The 19,509-nt window shown below is 43.7% G+C and overlaps 1 protein-coding gene and 1 long non-coding RNA gene across 4 annotated transcripts in view; one reads left to right on the top strand and one right to left on the bottom strand.

Annotated features, from left to right (window-relative positions):
- LOC125303782 (DENN domain-containing protein 2B-like) overlaps nt 1–8,252 on the bottom strand; it is a 26,501-nt gene extending 18,249 nt beyond the window's left edge. For 2 of the 3 annotated variants that reach the window (XM_048257698.1, XM_048257700.1), the window contains exons 1-5: nt 8,012–8,252; nt 5,506–5,605; nt 3,282–4,550; nt 2,818–2,963; nt 1,422–1,555 (exon numbers count right to left, since the gene is read on the bottom strand). In XM_048257698.1, coding sequence (XP_048113655.1) covers nt 1,422–1,555; nt 2,818–2,963; nt 3,282–4,550; nt 5,506–5,576 — 1,620 coding nt within the window. In that variant the 5' untranslated portion in view covers nt 5,577–5,605; nt 8,012–8,252. The remainder of the gene's footprint in view (nt 1–1,421; nt 1,556–2,817; nt 2,964–3,281; nt 4,551–5,505; nt 5,606–8,011) is intronic. The other variant, XM_048257699.1, reaches the window with a different exon arrangement.
- Nucleotides 8,253–17,766: 9,514 nt separating this feature from the next.
- LOC125303849 lies at nt 17,767–18,225 on the top strand. Its single transcript, XR_007195125.1, has 3 exons — nt 17,767–17,789; nt 17,875–17,929; nt 18,026–18,225. It is a non-coding gene; the product is annotated as an uncharacterized LOC125303849 (long non-coding RNA).
- Nucleotides 18,226–19,509: the final 1,284 nt, after the last annotated feature.

The following is a 19,509-nucleotide window of genomic DNA, read 5'->3' as shown; positions in this document are numbered from 1 at the left end:
GATATTTCTTCTAATATTTGCTAAAGCATACAGGGTGGTAGACATCTTTGGCTTATCAGAAGTAGATTACTGGGAAATGTCTCCACCTTAAACTCTAAGTCATTGAGCATTTTCTCTACAATATGTGAGTAAACTACAGGCCAAGACATGACCGGATTCCTGTAGCCCACAGATTAGTTCCACCTCATATTTCAGTGATGCAGAAACAAGCCCTCCAAGAACCTCAGTGCTCCACATGCATACATCTTTAGACACTTATTCACACCAACATGATCTTTTGACAATCGTGAGAATCAATTATCAGTCTCATCTTCACTTGTGGGACCGTGTCTGATAGGTGTCTTGAGGACAGAGGCTTCTTTGTGTTATGTAGCACTTTTCCGAAGGAATCGTCAAATGATTAGAGTAGGACTGGTGCTGATCATGTGGTGATTAAAAAGGATGGTCTGTCAGTCCTCTAAAAGCCCTTTGGAAGATAAACATGTATTATAGACCCTTTCAACAATAAAAACAAAAACAATGCTTGAACGTTCTATTTGAAAGGGTCTATAGCAGAGACGAGTCGCATGTTGTGAGGTAGGCTACAGCCATCATAGTTTTCCTGAGGGGGTAAGACACTGATGCAAACTGGGAATAGCCCCTTTCAAGAGAGTTCCATTATCAGCATCATAGTTGGCCCCACAAGGCTTCCGTTTTAACATTCCATATGTAAGGGAAAATGTATAGAACGCCGGTCATTATGGGGAAAATAAGTCCTGACAGGCCGAACCGGACCCCGACGCGCTAGCGGAGGGGTCTTGTTTCGCCCTGAAGGGACTTATTTTCCCATAATGACCGGCGTTCTATACATTATCCCGCTTATTATACGGCTACCTGCCAAAACGAAAAAATAAACTCCATGATATGTCTCTTTACACTTATTTTTTACCGTTTCGTCGGGGCTTTTTCTGAAAAACAAATAGTTCGCAACACATGCTGAACTTGAATCAAACATTCTTTAGAACACAGCTGATCAACCGTTTGCTTTCACTTTTGAATGAAGTTCCAATGCAAGAAGTGACCGGAATACTTGCGGAGTGATATGATCAGCAGCACAAAACCCGTTGCCATTGACAGCGGTAATTATATGTTTGCAGCGGTAATTACATGAATTTATTTTACCGTAGAACGTTGGGAAATCCCATTCAAGTTAATAGAGCGTTCTACTAGCATTGTGAAGAGCCGTATAATAAGTTATCTTAATGCAGTGGAAGAAGATTGGGAACCAAATAGAATGTTCAAGCATTGTTTTTGTTTTTATTGTTGAAAGGGTCCATAGTCAATTAGCCAAGCTAGGTTTGACACAAGAAGGGTTGAACTCTGGTCAAATAACCCTGATCGGACCCTGGTCAGTGTTCTAAAAGAGGTGTATGTATCTCTACCTGAGGTGGTATGACGCTCTTCCTCTCCTCCCTCGCCAGGCGGCTCTGTCTGTCTCTTAGGTCCCCTTCATCATCAGGACTCTCTTTATGGGACACTGGGGGGGGGGTTCCAGACCTCACAATGTCATAAGCATCTGAGCAAACAGGACTAAACTTGAACATTCCTCATATCTGTTAAATGCTCCTTTATAATATTAGTAAGACATTGCACACACACACACACACACACACACATGCAGACACACACACACACACACACACACACACACACACACACACACACACCTTCTGAACAAACACTGTTCAATATACGCACTATATGATACAAACACTGTACATTTGTGGTGCTGTTGACGTGTATTAATATGCCATTTCCTGTCAATGATTAGACTAAGCTAAAATTAGTCAAGGATCTACTTACCGGTACTAAATTAAAAAGTTAACCATTCTGTCTGTATCGCATAACCACCTTCAGGGCATACTGTATGACTCAGAGTTTAATGATGAGTAAAACAGAAACGTGACAACTTTAACAAGAGTCAGGGTGTGAGTGAAATCTGTTTACATCTGCCACACTACTATCCTGAGAGGATCTACTGTGGTCTCCCAGACTATTTAGATGTCAGATGCGCTTTGTCCAAAGCACACTCGACGCCCAGGCGCGTAGCCCAGAGAGAGGGTGCAACTGGAAACCTCTACCCGCTCACCAAAAACATCAGTGCCTGAGCAGGCCCGAGACAACGGAGGGGGAGGCTGTTGATGTAAGTGTGACTGAGACCGGCGAGGTCAGACTTTTCCCAAGAGTCCTCATTCTCCGCAGGCCCACACGGTGCACCGAGAGCCCGAGGAGAGACTGCAGCGGGTGGATTTATGAGGTCACAGGGGTCACTCATAGTCATTTCTCTGCATCGCAATGCAAACAGACCACCGCCCAGAACACATTCCTTTCATACTATAGCACCAGTGATTTAGACGCTATAAGCAATAAAACTAGAAAAGGAAACCTTGCATATTTATCAACATTACTCAAAGCCACGAAAGGTATGTGTCACTACAGACAGGGCAGGCAGGATTTGTAAACAGTGGGACAGGACGGGAGACAGTGACATATTCTATACATATTATACACCCTGGATGTTTTAATTAAGCCTGGCTCACACTTTCTTAGGTTGTCAATTGATCTAAAGGCAGAGTTTTTACTAGCTTTTGCTGATGAAAAAAACTCCCTGCTGGATGGGACAAAAGTGCTTTTTATTGTGTTTTAAGTGGGGAGGTCTTTGTAGACCATTTTAGACCAACTAATCCTTACAATCAAAAGACTTGGCATTTAGATTACAATTTTGTGACTAAATTTAATAAATCATGTTCAGAATCAGTGTCAGTTTGTGCTGCTCACCGCTGATGTCTTCATACGGGTTCTCTTCACAAGAGCTCTTAGAACCAGAGCGATGGCACATTTGCATGGAGACAGTTCCATTTGTCTGAACTGTGATTGGCTGAAAGGTAGGACGATGGGCAGCATCGCCTAAACAGTACCAGTCCCTGCAACACACAAGACACACATCCTGTTGTCCTGACAAAAACATTCACACAAGCATTTCCCAACATACTTGACAAAGCTAAATTATAGACACTCACAGACACACACACAGATCTGAACTAACTCATTTGTACAAAAGTATTACCTTAAATACTTCCAATGAAGGAAAATGTATACAAATTTACAGAATACAAAATCTATATTATCTATATTATGCTCAGGTACAATTTAGAAAATAAGGAAATACAATTATTGCTAAGACACCAATTTGTGACTCACATCCCACTCAGTTTTATGTACAGAGACCAAGGGCTCCTCACCTGCTGAGAACGGTTCTGCAGAAGCCACTGCCTGTTCGGATGTGCTGACGGGTGTGCCTGGGGAGGTGGGGGGTTGGGGAAGGTGACAGCATGCGTGGGTGACTCTGAGGGGGGCAGCCATTGCCAGGCGAGGTGGGCCTCTCGTGAGGGTGGTTGAGCTCATACTCAAAGGTGCGCTTGGGCTTGGGTAAAGGGTTGACGGGCATCCCTTTGGGGGGGTTCTGCTGGGTGGCACCTGGGCTCTTTAGAGGTGTGGGGCTTTGCACCCTCATGTGGCCCGGCCTGAACTCTGGCACAGGGCTAGTACACCTGCTAAACTGTTTCCGCTCAAGTCCCCCCAAAGGCCTGCTGGACATGGAGGGGTTGGGGATAGATCCCCCAGGTCCGAAACAGCTGCTCGGGTACTGGGGGGCCTGCTCGGGGCAGTCTTTCAGCGCCTGCTCTATCTCCTGCACACGGCTGAGCACGGAAGAGCGCCCCCTGTGGGTGGACAGGGACCGCAGCAGCATCGCCTGGGCCTCTCGCCGGCTGGGCCTCTTCTCCAGGCGTCCCATCGCTCCTCCTCGGCGGACCTCTGAGCCTCCGCCTCCGCCCTCCTCGTCCTCCGTGCCCGGGTATGAGCACTCGGAGAAGGCGCGACTCAGCTTGCGCAGGTCCTGGAAGTCGAAGGCCTTCTCGCTGCAGGGGGAGGACAGCAGACTGGGGCAGCCTTCACTACCCCCGGTCTGCTCCCCCAGGGATCGCCGCTCCACGTAGAGACTCATCCGGGGGAGTTCAACCCGGCAGTACTCCCTCCGGGGCAGACGCCGCGGAACCGGCTGGGCTGAGGCCTCCGGACCGGGTTGGTTGGGAGAGGACGGCTGGGTGGGAGTGGAGCTTCTGCTGATGGACAGTTTCTGCGGGGGGTTGGAGTTTGGCGACGTGTCGGAGGCCTTGTGCGTTGACCCTTGCGAGGGCGCGTTGCTTTGAGGGTGCCCGCTTGAAACCCCCTCCAGTCGATTCTCCTTCTGGCCTCTGCCTCGACCGGGAGTGGCCGGCTTGAAGACGGAGAGTTGGGGGTCCAACCGGCCAATCCCGCGGCTCCTCAGCAGCTTGAGGGAGGGGCATTCTGCGGAGAGGGAGGAGCTATTCCTGTTGTGGGGTCTGAGGAGGGCGTGGTCTGCAGGGCGAGTGGGGCGCGGCCGTGGGATGGACTCCTCGCTGTCGCTGAAGGGGTGCGGAGAGCGCCTCATGACAGGCAGAGTGGGCGGAGGGGACACTGACTGGCACCTGAAACACACAAGACACACTCCTGCAAAACAGACCAATCTCTGTCCAGTAGAAAAGAACCGACACCACTGCCCTGAACCACATCACAAACACACACATCACATATGGGATGTGCACAGAACAGAATGCACCCCACTTCATGTCAAACGTGGTGGATGCACCAACCAAACAACATTGACTGTTGTTGGGGGTACAGATGCATTGTGGAGAAGTATCACTGTAATACATACACAACAGAGAATCAGGAGAACTTTAGAACTCATATAACCATCAGGAACGCTGCAACAGTCCAGAAACCTCAATAAAAGTAGTCAAAACAAAAGAAAACAGAACATAATTGCACATTAGTTTCAAATGAATAAAACCTAACAAACTGACAAATTCTTTTAGTCTGACACCATCTCTTTGACTCTGCCTGTGGACCATATGCCCCTCCTAGAGATACTGTCTTTGGGACACAAAGTAGGTTAGCAGAGTCTTTGTTCCGCACTCCAGTCTGACGGTTGTGCAATATTACGCTTGGCAGAGGGACTGGATTAGAGTGGGCGCTCGTTTCGTTTTCTGCTCAAAAAAGGCCAGAGGAACTCATCCAGAGCTCATTTCAGCGAGATCGCTGAGCGGGCCGGCCGCTGTGGAAATCCAGATGGGCCATTTCCACAGTTTACTGGAAATTTAATCTAAACCACATGGACATCCACCGTGCATGCTGGATGGATACATCACATACATCTTCCAGTTGTTTCATTTCAATTTTTTTAAGAGGGCAGGTTTTTCCTCTTGAGTATCACCATAACCTTGTCCACTGACACACGTCAAATCATCGTCTGACAAAGAGCTTGATCTCAAAATCTGGTTTTCAACAGTAAGCTCATATCTTTTGGTAGCCGTTTTTTTCTGTTTTTCTTTCTCCACCTGAGCACCTCTTCTGTCCCAAACCCGGATCAGCATCACTCACCTCTCTGGAATGTCCCCTGGTCCTCTGCCTCTTCGCTGAGACGCCGTTTTATAGTTCTTATTTGCGGTCATGGTGATCTTCCCTCAGACATTCCAGATACCTACAAAACAAAAGAAAACGACTTGGTTTCTCTTTCTCTGGAAGGTTCTAACTTGTTGAAATCAGGATTTAGCAACTCAGCCTGTCTGTCCCTGAGGAGTGGAGCATAGTTGGAAAGGACTACCAGCACCTGAAGGCATAGCTTCTCGATTCTCTGCTCTGACGAGTGTGCTATTTGTCAGCCTTGTCGGAGAACCAAGCCTTTGGCCTGCCATTGGAAACAAACTCTGTCTGTCTGAAGCACAGCTGAGCTGTCTGGGCTGTTCTCTTCTGGGACTCTCTGGCTCACTGATCCATAGATCTCCCAGTGAGAGCGAGCGAAAGCCAGGCGCTAGGCGTGCTACGCTAAAGTTGTCTCACCGCAAGCCCCAGCCAGAAGGAGGATCACTGTGCTTTACAGCCGGACATCTCCCAGAACCCATCAGATGAGGACAGCATCCTCAGTGAACTCGAAGTCAGAGTGAAATATGTCTCTGGCACCTGTGAGGCCTCTAGGAGCCTCGCATATGATGATCACCAGGGAAGTCCTGTGAACACTCTGAAACCATTTAGTGACTTTGAGTGGACTGGCACATTATCAGACAAATCAGTACCATATTCAGAAGAAAATGAAGCCGAGCAGGGCTGGGCAGCACAAAGAGCTGGAATATTTTTCAGGAGGATTAAAAAAACATCTCGCATAATGTTAAGCAGCCAACACTGTGAATAAGCCAAATGCCTTTTTCCAGTCAAAGACACAAACATTCTCATGACTAACACACATTAATCCCAATTTAAAAGGTCACTCTGCCTGTGCAATAAGAGATGCCAAAAATGTCAAACCAGTTGACCTGAGTATTGTTCCCCTTTCTGCTCTGTGTGAGGTATAAAATTGAGGATGAGAGAAGGCCTTTAGGGGCTGCTATCTGAAGGAGAGCGGTGGTCCTTGCTTTCTCTCCAGAAACAGACACTTGAGAAGGGAGAACACATTCTTTCTGTCACTCACTTCCTGCTTGGGAGGAATGGGAGATCTATGATCTCCATTTCAAATCCATCGCGAGGCAAACTCCCCCAGTGAAGCCTTTCTGGGTCATCCAATCAGATGTGAAAGTTCCCTGGGCAGCTGGACAATGCTGAAGTCATGCAGGGAGGAGAGAGCCGGTCAGAGTCTTGCCAGAGCACTCTGTGGCTTTACTCCAATACTGTTTCAGGGGGTAACATATGGATTAAGAGGTCCAGTGTTCTTTAACATATGAATGCATATTTGCCATAAATGCATCCTTTATAGTTCTATGGGAAGGGTCAAATGGTTAAAGTAGAATTCAACCGCCACCTTGGAATCATTTTCCCCCAATTTGCAGAAAACTGTCAGAGGAATGTTTCTCTCAGCCACTGTGACACTGCATAGTGCCATGTGACGGAGCTGACAGGTAGGGTCCTGCACCGTGAAAACAATGTAGGAACACCTGAATGGGTCACAGCATTTTAACACAACAGCTATGACAAAAGAGGGCATTTTAGGCAGACTGGTTGTGGCTATTCTTCTATACTACTAACTGGTGTAAGAAATCAACTTTCCAGAGTAACATACTAGCCCCCTTCTAATGACCACTTTTGGTTTCACAGTAAATACTAAAAGGGAGAATAAAATATTGTATCCAACATGTGTTGTACTCTTTGCTGACACACTTTTCATTTGAAATGAAAAGCACAAATACAGCTACAGAGACATAAACCAAGGACTGACTGAATGAATGAATGAATGAACGAATTACTGAATTTGTGTCTGAACTTAATCATGATTGAAGATGTCAGTCCCACATACCCCAAAAGGACTTTTATATTGTGCCTACTTTTTATTACATAAATGATGGAACTGGAATTGATGTAGTGTCAAAAGAATGTCAGTATCCTAAATCAACTATGAATGTGAATATTGGCTTAGATTGAGAGAAATAGCCTACAGTCCGTTTTTTTGTGAAAAAGACAGAGGTCCCATTCAATCAGTCAAGACCAGATCCTCTTGTTAGTTTTTTACAATTCGTTTTCAAAAGTTGCATTGTTTTCAAAAATCCAATCAAAAGAGGATTGGGTTGGCTTTTTTACACAATACGTGCATATACTGTACTTCTGCACTTAATGATTTAAGTCAAGTGTTAAGGTCAAGTTTTACATATCTACATTACATGACTATGAAAGAAATGTCATGTATGAACAATGTAAACAATTCGTTTCATGGGAACAGACAACAGCGCGGTGTTTATCTACAGGGGACTGTATCCCTGAAACCTAACAGCAGAACCGCAAACTGATGCGCTTTCTTTATCTTTTAAAGTCCCGTTTTAACATATATTTTAACAAGAACTGAACGAAATGCAAATAGATGTAACCATAATGATTTGCCTTCAAAGCACATAAACCCACTTACCTTCTTTTCAGCGTTTAATCAGAGTTCATTTCACCCCATTCCTAACAGTGCATTCCTCCTCCGACGGTCTAGGCGACGAGTAGGAGGACTTTTGCGTCATGACAAGGGAGGCAGGAAAACTAGTTAACGGGGAGAGGTTTTACAGAAGAAGAAACATTGAAAACGTGTCTTGTCATCTCTTCGTGATATGAGCCATTACATTAATTGCATCTCTGCCCAATTTCTTTCTGGGCAAAGTCCATCATGTCCTCGGGTGCCGTTTGGTAGATTGTCATTGCGCGTCGTGACGCACCGGTGGACACTGGTAAAAGCCCCTGCTTGTTCCATTAGTTGTGGTTTGTTTACCAATAAAACTGGGTTCCGTTGTGGTTGGGCTCATACTAAACATTTAGTTTGTTAATTAAAATTAATCTGAAGTCACCTATCACTAAGACTGCTTTCACAGACAGATGCACCGAATAAAGGCAACATCACAAATTAGTTAATAGGCCTATCAATTACAATCAGGCCTGCACTGATCATTTTCTGGAACAAAGGAGGCAAAACACATCACCATAATCATTTTGTTGAGGTAGCCCACCATGAAGGCTAAAAAGACAGGAAATCATATATTTCAGATGATAGGCTAAGTCTATAATAACCTCTGCCCTAAACATCGGGAGAGGACGAAACGGTATCGTGGTCTTAAACACCAAAGTTCTGGGAAGTGGGAACACATTCTGGTATGAGACATGGCAAGTTCCACGTTCCCCAAAATCAAAGGTTGTCAAAGCTGTAGCCTAAACAGCTGTACACAACTAGCGAACACGGCGCATTCAGCGACACAGTGTGGCCATATTTGGAACAAAATATCAACCTCAGAAAAAGAAACTTTTCCAGCCAGCAGTTCCTCTATTTATTGCTGGGTGATCCTTCAATTAGGCTGTTTTTTCCATCTTGAAGTTTGATAAATAAAATGAAGAAGAATTTTGTTTAAACTATGTCAAGACAGTGTTTACATGCTTTGATGTAAAGATATAATGATGGCCACAGCTGAGCCTAAATAGAATTGAAATATTATATTTATTTGCCAACTGGCATAGTTCGAAGTTATATATATAGTTATAGTTCTGTCCCCAAAGAGACAGAAATATAAGTTTTGGGGGGTTCAGATAATTTTTCTGATATTGTGAAAAAAGTCAACACCTATTTTCACTGTAGGAACATTTTAATGTAAAGCGATTTCAGACACCCCTATTGTGGACCGTACCATTGCGCTAGAAGCAATGGAGATAGAGAACGACTTCAACTTCTCAAGCAAGTGTGACCGTTGAATGACAAAACGCTAGGTAAATTCCTCCAGTAGGCTAAATTAGTTTGCTGCTGACGTGCATGGGTAAATGTAAGTTGCTAGCAGAGCATAGACATAATATACATAGACGCCGCATTGGCTGCTGGAAACAAGAAATGCGGCCGCCATCTTGGACCTGTCATACTCCTCATTGCGTTGCAGCAGAAAACACAAGATGACAGCACTGTGCAGCATGTTCCTGCTCAAATCGGCGGACCATACTCGGGGGGATTTACTTTTCACAAGTAAGATTTAACATTATCGTACTATTGGTTGTATTTTGTATTTTCGAACAATGTGGCCTGTATCATAGCTACATGTATGACCTTTGCAGCAAAAAAAACCGCGTGAAAATCTGTTCGGTATTCAGTGAGATATGATTAATTAAGTGTGCTGACAGCTCATTGCACCGGCCAAACAGATTACACTGAGTGGAGTGGATGACCGGTCCAAGATGGCGGCTCCAAATCTCGTCAGCGCTAGTAGGGAGCAGCGGTCGATGCGGCGTCTATGTATATTATGTCTATGGCCTGGAGACCATGGAGCAAATTTTCGCCTGAGATAGGGAACCAATCACAGAACAGGGGGAAGAGCAAGACGATGATGAGCTATGCACAGACGCATTTGATAGACATCCGTGGCACCCAATAAACGGATCTGGGCATTTTTTTCAAATACGAGAAAATTAACGTTTGGTTCCCAGACCACGTCTCATTGAGAAGTGTAAAAAAAGTGTAAAAACACCTCGTCCCTTGTTGCCTATGTCAAAAACGATTTGTTGCTCTTTGCTTTTCTTGATGCTTTCCTTGACCTGCCATGTCATTCTATTGTCTACCTTAAGAGAAATTTGTCTTGGAAATAATCTATAAAAGGACACACAGTGCACCACTAGGTGTCATAGGCATGGGTAGTTAAGTAGCAGTAGGCAAAATTAAAAGTAACAAAAACAACAAAAACTGTTTGTTACAAAATCAAAAGTAACAAACAGACAAACCACGGATATAAGTTACAAACTAACAGACAGACAAACCACGGATGGCCCTCTCACAGCCTGAATGAATACAAAAAACAAATAACTCAAGGGGAAACATTGGTCAGACACTAAGGCCCTGTTTAGATGACAACAAAAACGATGCAACTGGTGATGTTTTTCTGTGTTGGACCCTGTCATTTAGACGCAAACGGAGGTTTTATCCCCCTGCAAACTGAGTTTTTAAAAAAACTTTTTGAGTTTGGAAAAAACTCTGTTTGTTTGTTTGCGTCTAAAGAGGTACAAGCGGAGACTTATGTGAAGAGGCGGAGATTTTTAGTCAGTTCAGAAGAGAAAGAGGAAGTGATTCATTGCTGTTGTTGGTATTTTCGGGATTTTGATTGGCTAACGTGGGATTGAGCTTCTCCTTACACTGCCACCGACAGGTTTGGCATGCATATGAAGGCATATACCTGGGTTAGTGTAAAGGAAAACTTTTCTGAAAACTGACAGGTGTGCACAATGTTATTTTTGAAAACGGAAAGGGTGAAATGTCCGTTTATGAAAATTGCCGGCCACGTTGTGCATTTGCTCTCTTTAATCTGGTACGCCCTCCAAATGAGCCTGGGACAGTTGGTCAAGGCTAAAGTTAACACCATCTTGGTCACTGTGATACTAAGCACTAGTCCAGGTGTGGACTATGGCTACCCTTAACGGGTCTCCAACTGCAGAGTTACCGAGGCCTGGCTCCCTCCCGATACCCCCATGAGGCTGTGGAGCAGCCAGTGCTGGTGGGCTGGATGAATCTTGACTGGTGGGAACAGGTTTAAGCTCGGAGCGATGCAGGATCTTAAGGGGGCCCTCCTCCCCATACGGCCTGATCTTATAGTGTGTGCCAATTCCATCCAGACACTCCACAATTTCATACTTGGTGGATACCGATGTATCCTGGATTTTGTGGGGCCATGAAAATGGTTCTTGCAAAAGAGTTTACATGTACATTACATTTAGCAGACACTTCTTGACCAAAGTCACTTATGTATGTCATGACATTACACGTACAGTATGTCAGCTATATTACAAGGGATCACATTGTCCCCGGAGCAACTTGGGGTTAAGTGCCTTGCTGAAGGGCATAACAGTGGAAGCCGGAAATTGAACCGACAACTTTCAAGCTACTGCACGCTAGCCCAGCTCCTTAAGCACTACACTACCACCGCCCACTAGAAAAAGACTAGAGTGCCAGGTGGTAATATGGGTACGGTGTCAGGACCACCATGCCTACAATATGCCGCAGCCTCTTCTAAGTGTCTCCTATCACTAGCATAGACAGGTGGTCGACTGGTAACTGTGGCTTCTAACCGAACATCAGCTCGTATGGGGAGTGCTGTGTGGACTGGTACATGGTGGTATTATAGGCGAACAGGAGCTGAGGGAGCAACTGGGGCCGTTTACGCTTCTTTTCAGGGGGTAAGGTCCTGAGCAAGTCATGAAGTGTCCTGTTGAAATGTTCACATTGACCATTCCCCTCTGGATGATAAGTGGTGGTTCTACTCTTTGTTATGCTGTAGATGTCACACAGGTGCTTCATCAGCTCCCCCTCAAAGCTGCGCCCTTGATCAGAGTGGATTCTCCTTGGCACGCCATACACATAGAACCATCTCTCAGTTAGAATCTACACATAGAACCATCTCTCAGTTAGAATCTAGTTAGCTACGGTGGAAGCTCTCTGATCAGGGGTGGGAAAGGCCTGGGTCAACTTTGAGAAAACATTTGTCTAGTTACATTTGTCTTGTCTAGTGCTAGCCCCCAGATGGCCATGGTTGTTGTGTAGGCTAGTGAGCACTTCGACTCGCAACACCTTTGGCAGTAAAAACTGCAGCACTGGATCCCTGGAAGGAGGAGCCTGGATTGCTCGGTACAAGGTCCCATCCACTTCCTGTATCTGGGACCACTGCTTTATCAGCTGCTGGACTTCCCTTAGTTCACTCCAGTTGTCTTAACGGGTAGGTGGCCATCCCTGTCGCCAAAACCACAGGGATCTGGAAATACAGGGATCAGTCCCTTGTAGGACTTTCAGGTCTCTTTTGGTTCGACCAGGGATGGTGTCCACCATACAAGATTCTGTCGTCCAAGACTCTTGGATAGGTGCACTCGAGGCTTACATGTTAGCTATGGCAATCGGCAGGGGGACATCCAGGCCTTGTGACACAGATCGCAAAGTGTTAGTGGGGCTTGTGGGAAGCCTAGAAAGGGCATCGGCATTGCGATTAGCTGTCCCAGGACGATATTTGATGTTGTAATCAAAGAGGGCAAGCTGAGAAACCCAGCACTGTTCCAGAGCGCCCTGTTTCGCTTACTGCAGGTATTGGAGGGAATTGTTGACAGTGTACACGGTGAACTTCATTAGTTTCACTAATTCACGGATTGGGTTAAATGCAGAGACCAAATTTCCCTCACGGGATCAAAAGAGTATATATATACTTGTTGCCCAGGAGAGTTTGAGTTTCATGGCACTATAATTTGACATGTTCCTCTCACTTGGCCGCAAGCCCCGGCTAGCAAAGGCTATTTTTTCGACGTAACCCATCCTTCTCCTGTCACAGAACTGTCCCCAATCCTGCATGGCTTGCATCCGTCTCTAAGATAAAGGGACGACTGAAATCGGCATAACCGAGGACTGGTGCTTGAACAAGCCGTTCTTTTAAGGCTCTGAATCCAGAAAAAATTCTGAAGGCAAACCTGAACCTGACTACATTCAATGTTAACTATCCAAAATTCAGATGTCTCTTTTTTTTGTAATTGAAATGTATGCAAATTAGTGCATAATTAATGAGATATTGTTAAATTACATCAATAAACATACATTTTCAGAAAACTTGTAATGCAAAAAAATATTGTCTTTACATAAATAATCAACTAGTAAAGTTTCATAAGAATATCAAGGAGTTTTTTTTTTTTACCCTATTCACCCGTTCTATGTTGGATATGGAGGGCAGTTTTAGGCCGCAAATGCTAATTAACAGGTTTAAAACTAAAAAATCAGCTAAGTAAATATGATATTCAGAATCAGCACCCTAAAATTAGGCAAAATACCCTCTTTACAAGTGTTTTCTCATATTTGATCCCCAAGTGATAGTAGTCCCAGTCCTAATTATGCATTATATAAATGATGATGTCATCTAAGTGTGAAAATGGATTGTGAACATTTGAAGGCAAAAAAAATCTTGTTCCTATACTAGCAAAATATGCAAAAAAAATCAATTTTTACAAGAAAATCCAGCGGGATTACACAAGACACCGCACTATCATATCACGTCTTCATACTGTACATTGAATTACTGGCTACTTACCTGCTACTTACCCAGCTGAGGCTAGTAAAGTGGACCTTGGTTAGTTACCAAGGTTAGTTAGCAAGATAATTCTCTGTTTAAATCAAGCTTTACATTGTTGTGAGGTAAAATCGATTGTCATTTCCATGGAGATTAACTCCATAGCCTAGGTGTCCATTCTCATTTTATCTTGAATAAATTATTGTGCCCTTTTGAAATTAGTTTTGCACAGATCCTGTGTTGTTTTTATATTATGCACAAGAGGGTGATGTAGCTAAGCCAACAGTGTTTGTTGGAATACATAGCTGTTCACTGTTTCAGTTTTCAGTAATGCACTTCAAGCATAATACATAGCCTACAATACATATACACCTTTTACACATACTCATACATAACATTTATGTCAGATACAGGTCTAGAAATACAGTGTAAATTTGTCTGGAAGTGTATAGTGTTTGTGCATGTGTGTATGTGACTCATTTGTAGGATACTGTAGTGTTGATGATACCCAGCTTGTTCAGGTTATCGGATTCTTGTAGGTTACCGCTCTGTAGTTCTTCTGGTTTCTGTTGTATATAAGTATAAGTATATATACTTTTTTGATCCCGTAAAGGGGATCCCGTAAAGGTATTACTTTTACTAGTAATTAGAATGGTATTTCAGTGCACTTAACTTCTAACTTTTGGGAGTTCAAAGGGAGATCAAAACAGAGATCTGGGAGATCAAAACAGTTCTCTTTTGGATATATAATAACAATGAGATATTCTGTAGCCTACTGATTATCAGTTTGTCGCATGTTTAGACCTTGTATGTGTGTTGCACAACACATGTTAAACTTGGCGATCACGTTGGGGATTGATATGGTAGTGGACCATGGTGGTCATAAGATGTGAAGGAGCAGTACCCCCCAATTATGGTGGGGTAATTCGCACTCTGCCAACTGGCATTACACAATGCCATTACCATCATAGCATCAAAATCAATCTTCAAAGTAAAAAAGATCTAAAGTTGAATCTAATATAACAGGGAGATAATTTAAACTCTTGAATGTGGAAAACATGGAACCCATCAACAATAAGTATAAAAACAATGTTTATATTCAACAAATTACATTTAGGCTATGTTCTTCTCACCATCAAAATGTGTTTTCCCTTTGTTCAATAAAACACACTTTTGCATTACATTATGTTTTTCATATAGCAGCTTAACATTGAAGATAACAATGAAGAAAAGGGGGTTTATTATGACCGCCGCTAGCGAAATAGGGATTGTCAAAGTTTTTGTTTTTTTTCCGTCATCTACTTCCTGAATTTTTGGTCAACGATACCCGGGACACCGAAACACCGGGGCACATGAAATTTGGTGGGTATATAGCCCCACTAGAAAAATTTCGTTTGGTCCCCGGGGGCCACTCCCCCACCGCGCTGGGCCCCCTGAAACCCAAAAAATGCAGTTTTTCCTAAATAACTACCTGAACCGTGGCACTGAGGATGAAGAATTTTTTATGGTATGTTGGTCTCAAGGGCCCACATCAACCTGGCTCATAATCACTCATTTGTGATTTGCACCCCCCGGTAAAAAATTAAAATGCAATATCATTCAGCTTTAATCGCCCCTGTCTTCAGTTAAGATGTTCAGAACTGCACCAAATTTTATGTGTATGATTGACCTGGCATTCTCTGGGGGTATGCCAAGTTTCGTAGAATTTCATCCATGGGGGGGTCTTAAAAAATGTAGGTTATGTGTACATTTAGTGACTGTACACTCATTGGCCTGTATATGGCGGTGCACACATATACACATGCACACACACAGGCACGCACATAGATTACAATTAGAATGGCCGATACATAATTACAAATTTAGTAGGATGAAAGGAAAGCCAAATATTCATCATCATCATCATGGCTGCATTTCCAGTATTGGCGATATGTAGTCGTTTGTCCACTAGATGGCGCATCGTTGCAGTGAGACGTAATTTTGTTGGAAGTTAAAAGTGGGTTGGAAAAACAGTGGACTAAGGCTACTAACAGGAGCTAAGTGAGTTAGCCACAACACGTTCCCTACGTGATGGTTTTCTAATGGAAAAAATATATGGGCTTCCTGAAAGATAACCTATGATGCATCCTAAACACCGAGCTGGGACATTTCTGCTCAAAGTCTCAAAAAGCATCTGAGTCAACGTTCACTCCCAAACACCCATATAGGCTACTTCAACCCTTTATTTTCAAAGGTGATTCAAGTAAGGAAGAGCATGTCTCAAAGTAAAGTAACTAGGACTGAAACTACATAAATTCGTCAAAGTGAATCATTTGTGTCAACTCGCCGCAATGTAGATTTATTAACGCACCTGTGATGATCTACATCTCCATTTAAATCAAATTGTTTTAGAGCGCAAGTTGAGAGATGGGCTGTACCTACACATATTTGTTGCATGTGCTACAAAAATCATTCTTTGCGATGGATGATTTAGTACCAACGTTACACCGGTCCAATACAGTTTTGCCTATGGCTATACCATGTGACTGAGACGTTTTTTGTTTGTTCAAAGTGCGTGTTTAGGGTGTGAGAGGGGAGTCGATGTGCTTTGATTCCAGCTTGGTAGTAGTAGTCTATGCGATTAAAAAACATGTGTGTGTGAAGTATCCTAACAATGATAACGCTTTCATTATGGCTGCTTTAGCCACAGACCTTGAGCTACTGTATAGTGGGTTGGGTTCCATTTAGAAGTGTCGCTTTCCGTGATTCACACAGCTGCGTGAAATGTATTACTACTGATATGCAAAACTATTAATTTTTCGCCAAGAGGTGGCAGCTTAAGTCCGCTTGATAGGCTACTGTAAGCCATTGGTTCCCAAAGGAGATTTTATTTGGGTCGCCAGCATAGCCTAGTGACAATTTATGTTGTGTAATAGGCCTAGCATAGGGCCTACCTTATATAGCTTATAGTTTGTTAACAGTCAAGGTTTTGTCATAACTCCCTCTATGCATTTTTGCATTTAGAATAGCTCGAAACCGGGGCTTACACGCCGCGGGGTGGGGCTTGTGCGTGGATATCTCAATCGCAAAATTAAACAATATTTCTATCGGGCGCCTACCATGAACCAGGCTGGGTGAACTCAGCCCGATCTGCCGGCGATTCCTTTTCGATTTCTTAAAAGATTGAGCTTGGTCTGGCCAAAAGCCAGACTAACCATGGACCTCATAGTTGCAAAATGCAAGGGAACGTGAATCAGCATATTATTTGCACAAACAATAACGGACTAGCTCTTCAACTTGGCCCGTTAAAATGTGTATGAACAGTCTAGCAACGCATTTCATGAAGGCCCTTTTGGACATGTCAGTTATTTGCACCACTGGGTAAAACGGCATTTTGTTTTAGACTACTGGTATTTAATTTGTGCATTGACAATAAAGCTGAATATCATACTAGATGACTAAACTTATGCATATGTAGAAGAAGAAACATTCACAAAAATCCATGACATGACCTCTCTTCTTGATAGCTGTTGAAAACTGCATGGAACTGACAGTGATTGTTTTGTTTAATAATAAATAAATAAATACATTACGCTGCTACCTTCTGCTTTTCCCAAATACAATGTAGCCTACAGGTGTACCTTTCATCAGTCCAGTTGCAATGGATGGACTGTGATGAACTGCCCTTGTGATTGTTTAGATATTTTAAAAAGGCTACGTTGTTTGTTGCTACCCGTTATCTCCAGTGGTGACTGTTTAACTTACACAGATGCGCACGCACACACACGAATGAGCGCTCACACCACTACCCCCTAATGCTATTGTAGCCAGGGACTACGCCCCCAATTGATTACATGGGCCGGCCCCATAATTTACATCACATGGCGTAAATCACTTCCTCATTTAGCCTAGGCCTTAAATCGCTATATGTAGCAGCATTTGGATGGTGCGGTGTTGCTCGGCTCTTTTCGAATATAATCCCCCGGTCGCTGCAAGGAAGGTAAGCCAGGGTTTATTTTGGTGTCCAGCAGACGCCGTATTAATGCCCCCTTTAATTCACATTTATGCATTCACTCATTAGATTGCAGTTTTTTTTTGACGGTGAGCTCCCAGCGAACACTCGCCACATTCCTCCCCTTGTCCTAAGCCCCTCGGTCTGCTGATAAGGTGCCTTTTAATTCTTTGAATTTTGACTAGATGATTCAGTGTGTGTGTGCTAGTTTTAATATTATATTCTGGGAATGGTTAACAGGTGGGTTCTGCACTACGACTGGTCGAATTGGCACTCAGTTTAGCGTGGATGCAAGGTAATACCAGCAGGTATTACCTTGGGTAATCATGGGTTGCATTGCGTATCTGTTGCTGTTCAAATGTAATGCTAATACTACTCTGTTTGCCTTCAGGAAGAGCTACCTATTGCCATTGCTGTTTTGCCTTGTATTTTATTTATGATTTCTACAATTTGTTTTGCCTTGTATTTTATTTATGATTTCTACAATTTGTTTTGTTTACGTGTACTATATCTCGCACACAGACGCGGCTGTCTGGGCTGGCTGATTGTGGGTGATCTGTCTTGTTACGCCTGCATGTCCGTGTGCTTTGAGAGGGGAAGTTTGTGTCTGCGTCTCTGATCATTTTATTGTTTGTTTTGTTTGTGACCAACTGTGTTCGCCTCCTGTAGATACAATTAAGCTGCATCAGCATCACCCTTAGTGGCTGTATATCGCCACAGCTGGGGATCGGTCGGGCCCACTGGTGGTTGGGTACTCTTTGCTCCTCCTTATTGGTCACCTGCATGCTTAGTGTGTTTCCTTATAGCGTGTTTGTGTACACTCTTAACTGCGTGTTTGCACCACCCTTTGCTGTGAGTGTGGCTATCAGCGCAGCGTGTGTGTGACTATTTTTGCACAGGTAAATTGGCGTCTCTTCTGGGTGCTTTCCCTCCCTCCAGTGGCCCACCTGACATACTTTCCCAGCTGGTACAGTATTTCTTGTCCCTTTTTTACACAAGATACATGCATATTTATATTGGACTGTAAACTGTTGTGATTGTGCTTGATTGTAAACTACCTATTTAATGAACTAAATTTAGTGACATCTAATAAAATACATATATATTTTACTAACTATTTCCCTTCCAGCAGTTGATTTGCTTCCAAAAACATTAATAAAACTTTGCATGAACTTGAGAATTGGGTCTCTGCTCTCTCTGTCCATATGAGAACTTGTGTTTTAAGGTGTTATAATTGAGTAGGGTACATTTCCCAGTTTCCCTCTGGGTGGCGTAGTCGGGTTCCTTTGCGTGACTTTGGACTCTTATGGGCCCTGGTCACACTATGCCTCTTTATTTGATAACAATAAATTAAGAAATGTTTCCTATTCTGCGAAATGTTTTGTTTTTTTTCTCTTTCGGCCGCGGTTCAATGATACCGTTTAATTGTGCCAGAAATTATCCGCGGACCAGTAGGCCTAATCGCCTCGTCGAGGAGGCCCGAACCCAGCAGATCATAGACAGAGAATGCATAGGCCTACTGTATGCTTTGGGTAAAGAACACTTTGCATGTCCAGTGTACACGGAGAATGACAGTGTCTTGGAGCGGCCGCACCCCCGCAACTCCACTTCCAATGTCACTGATTCCGACAGATACGCCCGACACTTCTGCTTTTTATCTGGTGGTGGTGGAGTTGACCGGACATCTGAGGCTTCAGACGTTACCAATTTATCACCATCCATCCTGGCCTCTGAAAAAACTTTTAAGGCTCTGCCTGGGCCTGGCCATGTTTGAACCGTCTCACTCATTTGTTCGTTGTTTAACATGGACGTTTTAAGCGTGCGCTTCCTATTTGAAATGCAGCAGGCTATGCGTGTTGTTTAATAGCTTACTTT

This window comes from Alosa alosa, chromosome 11 (genome assembly GCF_017589495.1).
Source record: "Alosa alosa isolate M-15738 ecotype Scorff River chromosome 11, AALO_Geno_1.1, whole genome shotgun sequence".
NCBI classification, from domain to species: Eukaryota; Metazoa; Chordata; class Actinopteri; order Clupeiformes; family Clupeidae; genus Alosa; species Alosa alosa.
The sequence above is the reverse complement of the archived record's forward strand: the minus strand, read 5'-3'. Positions and strand labels throughout refer to the sequence as shown.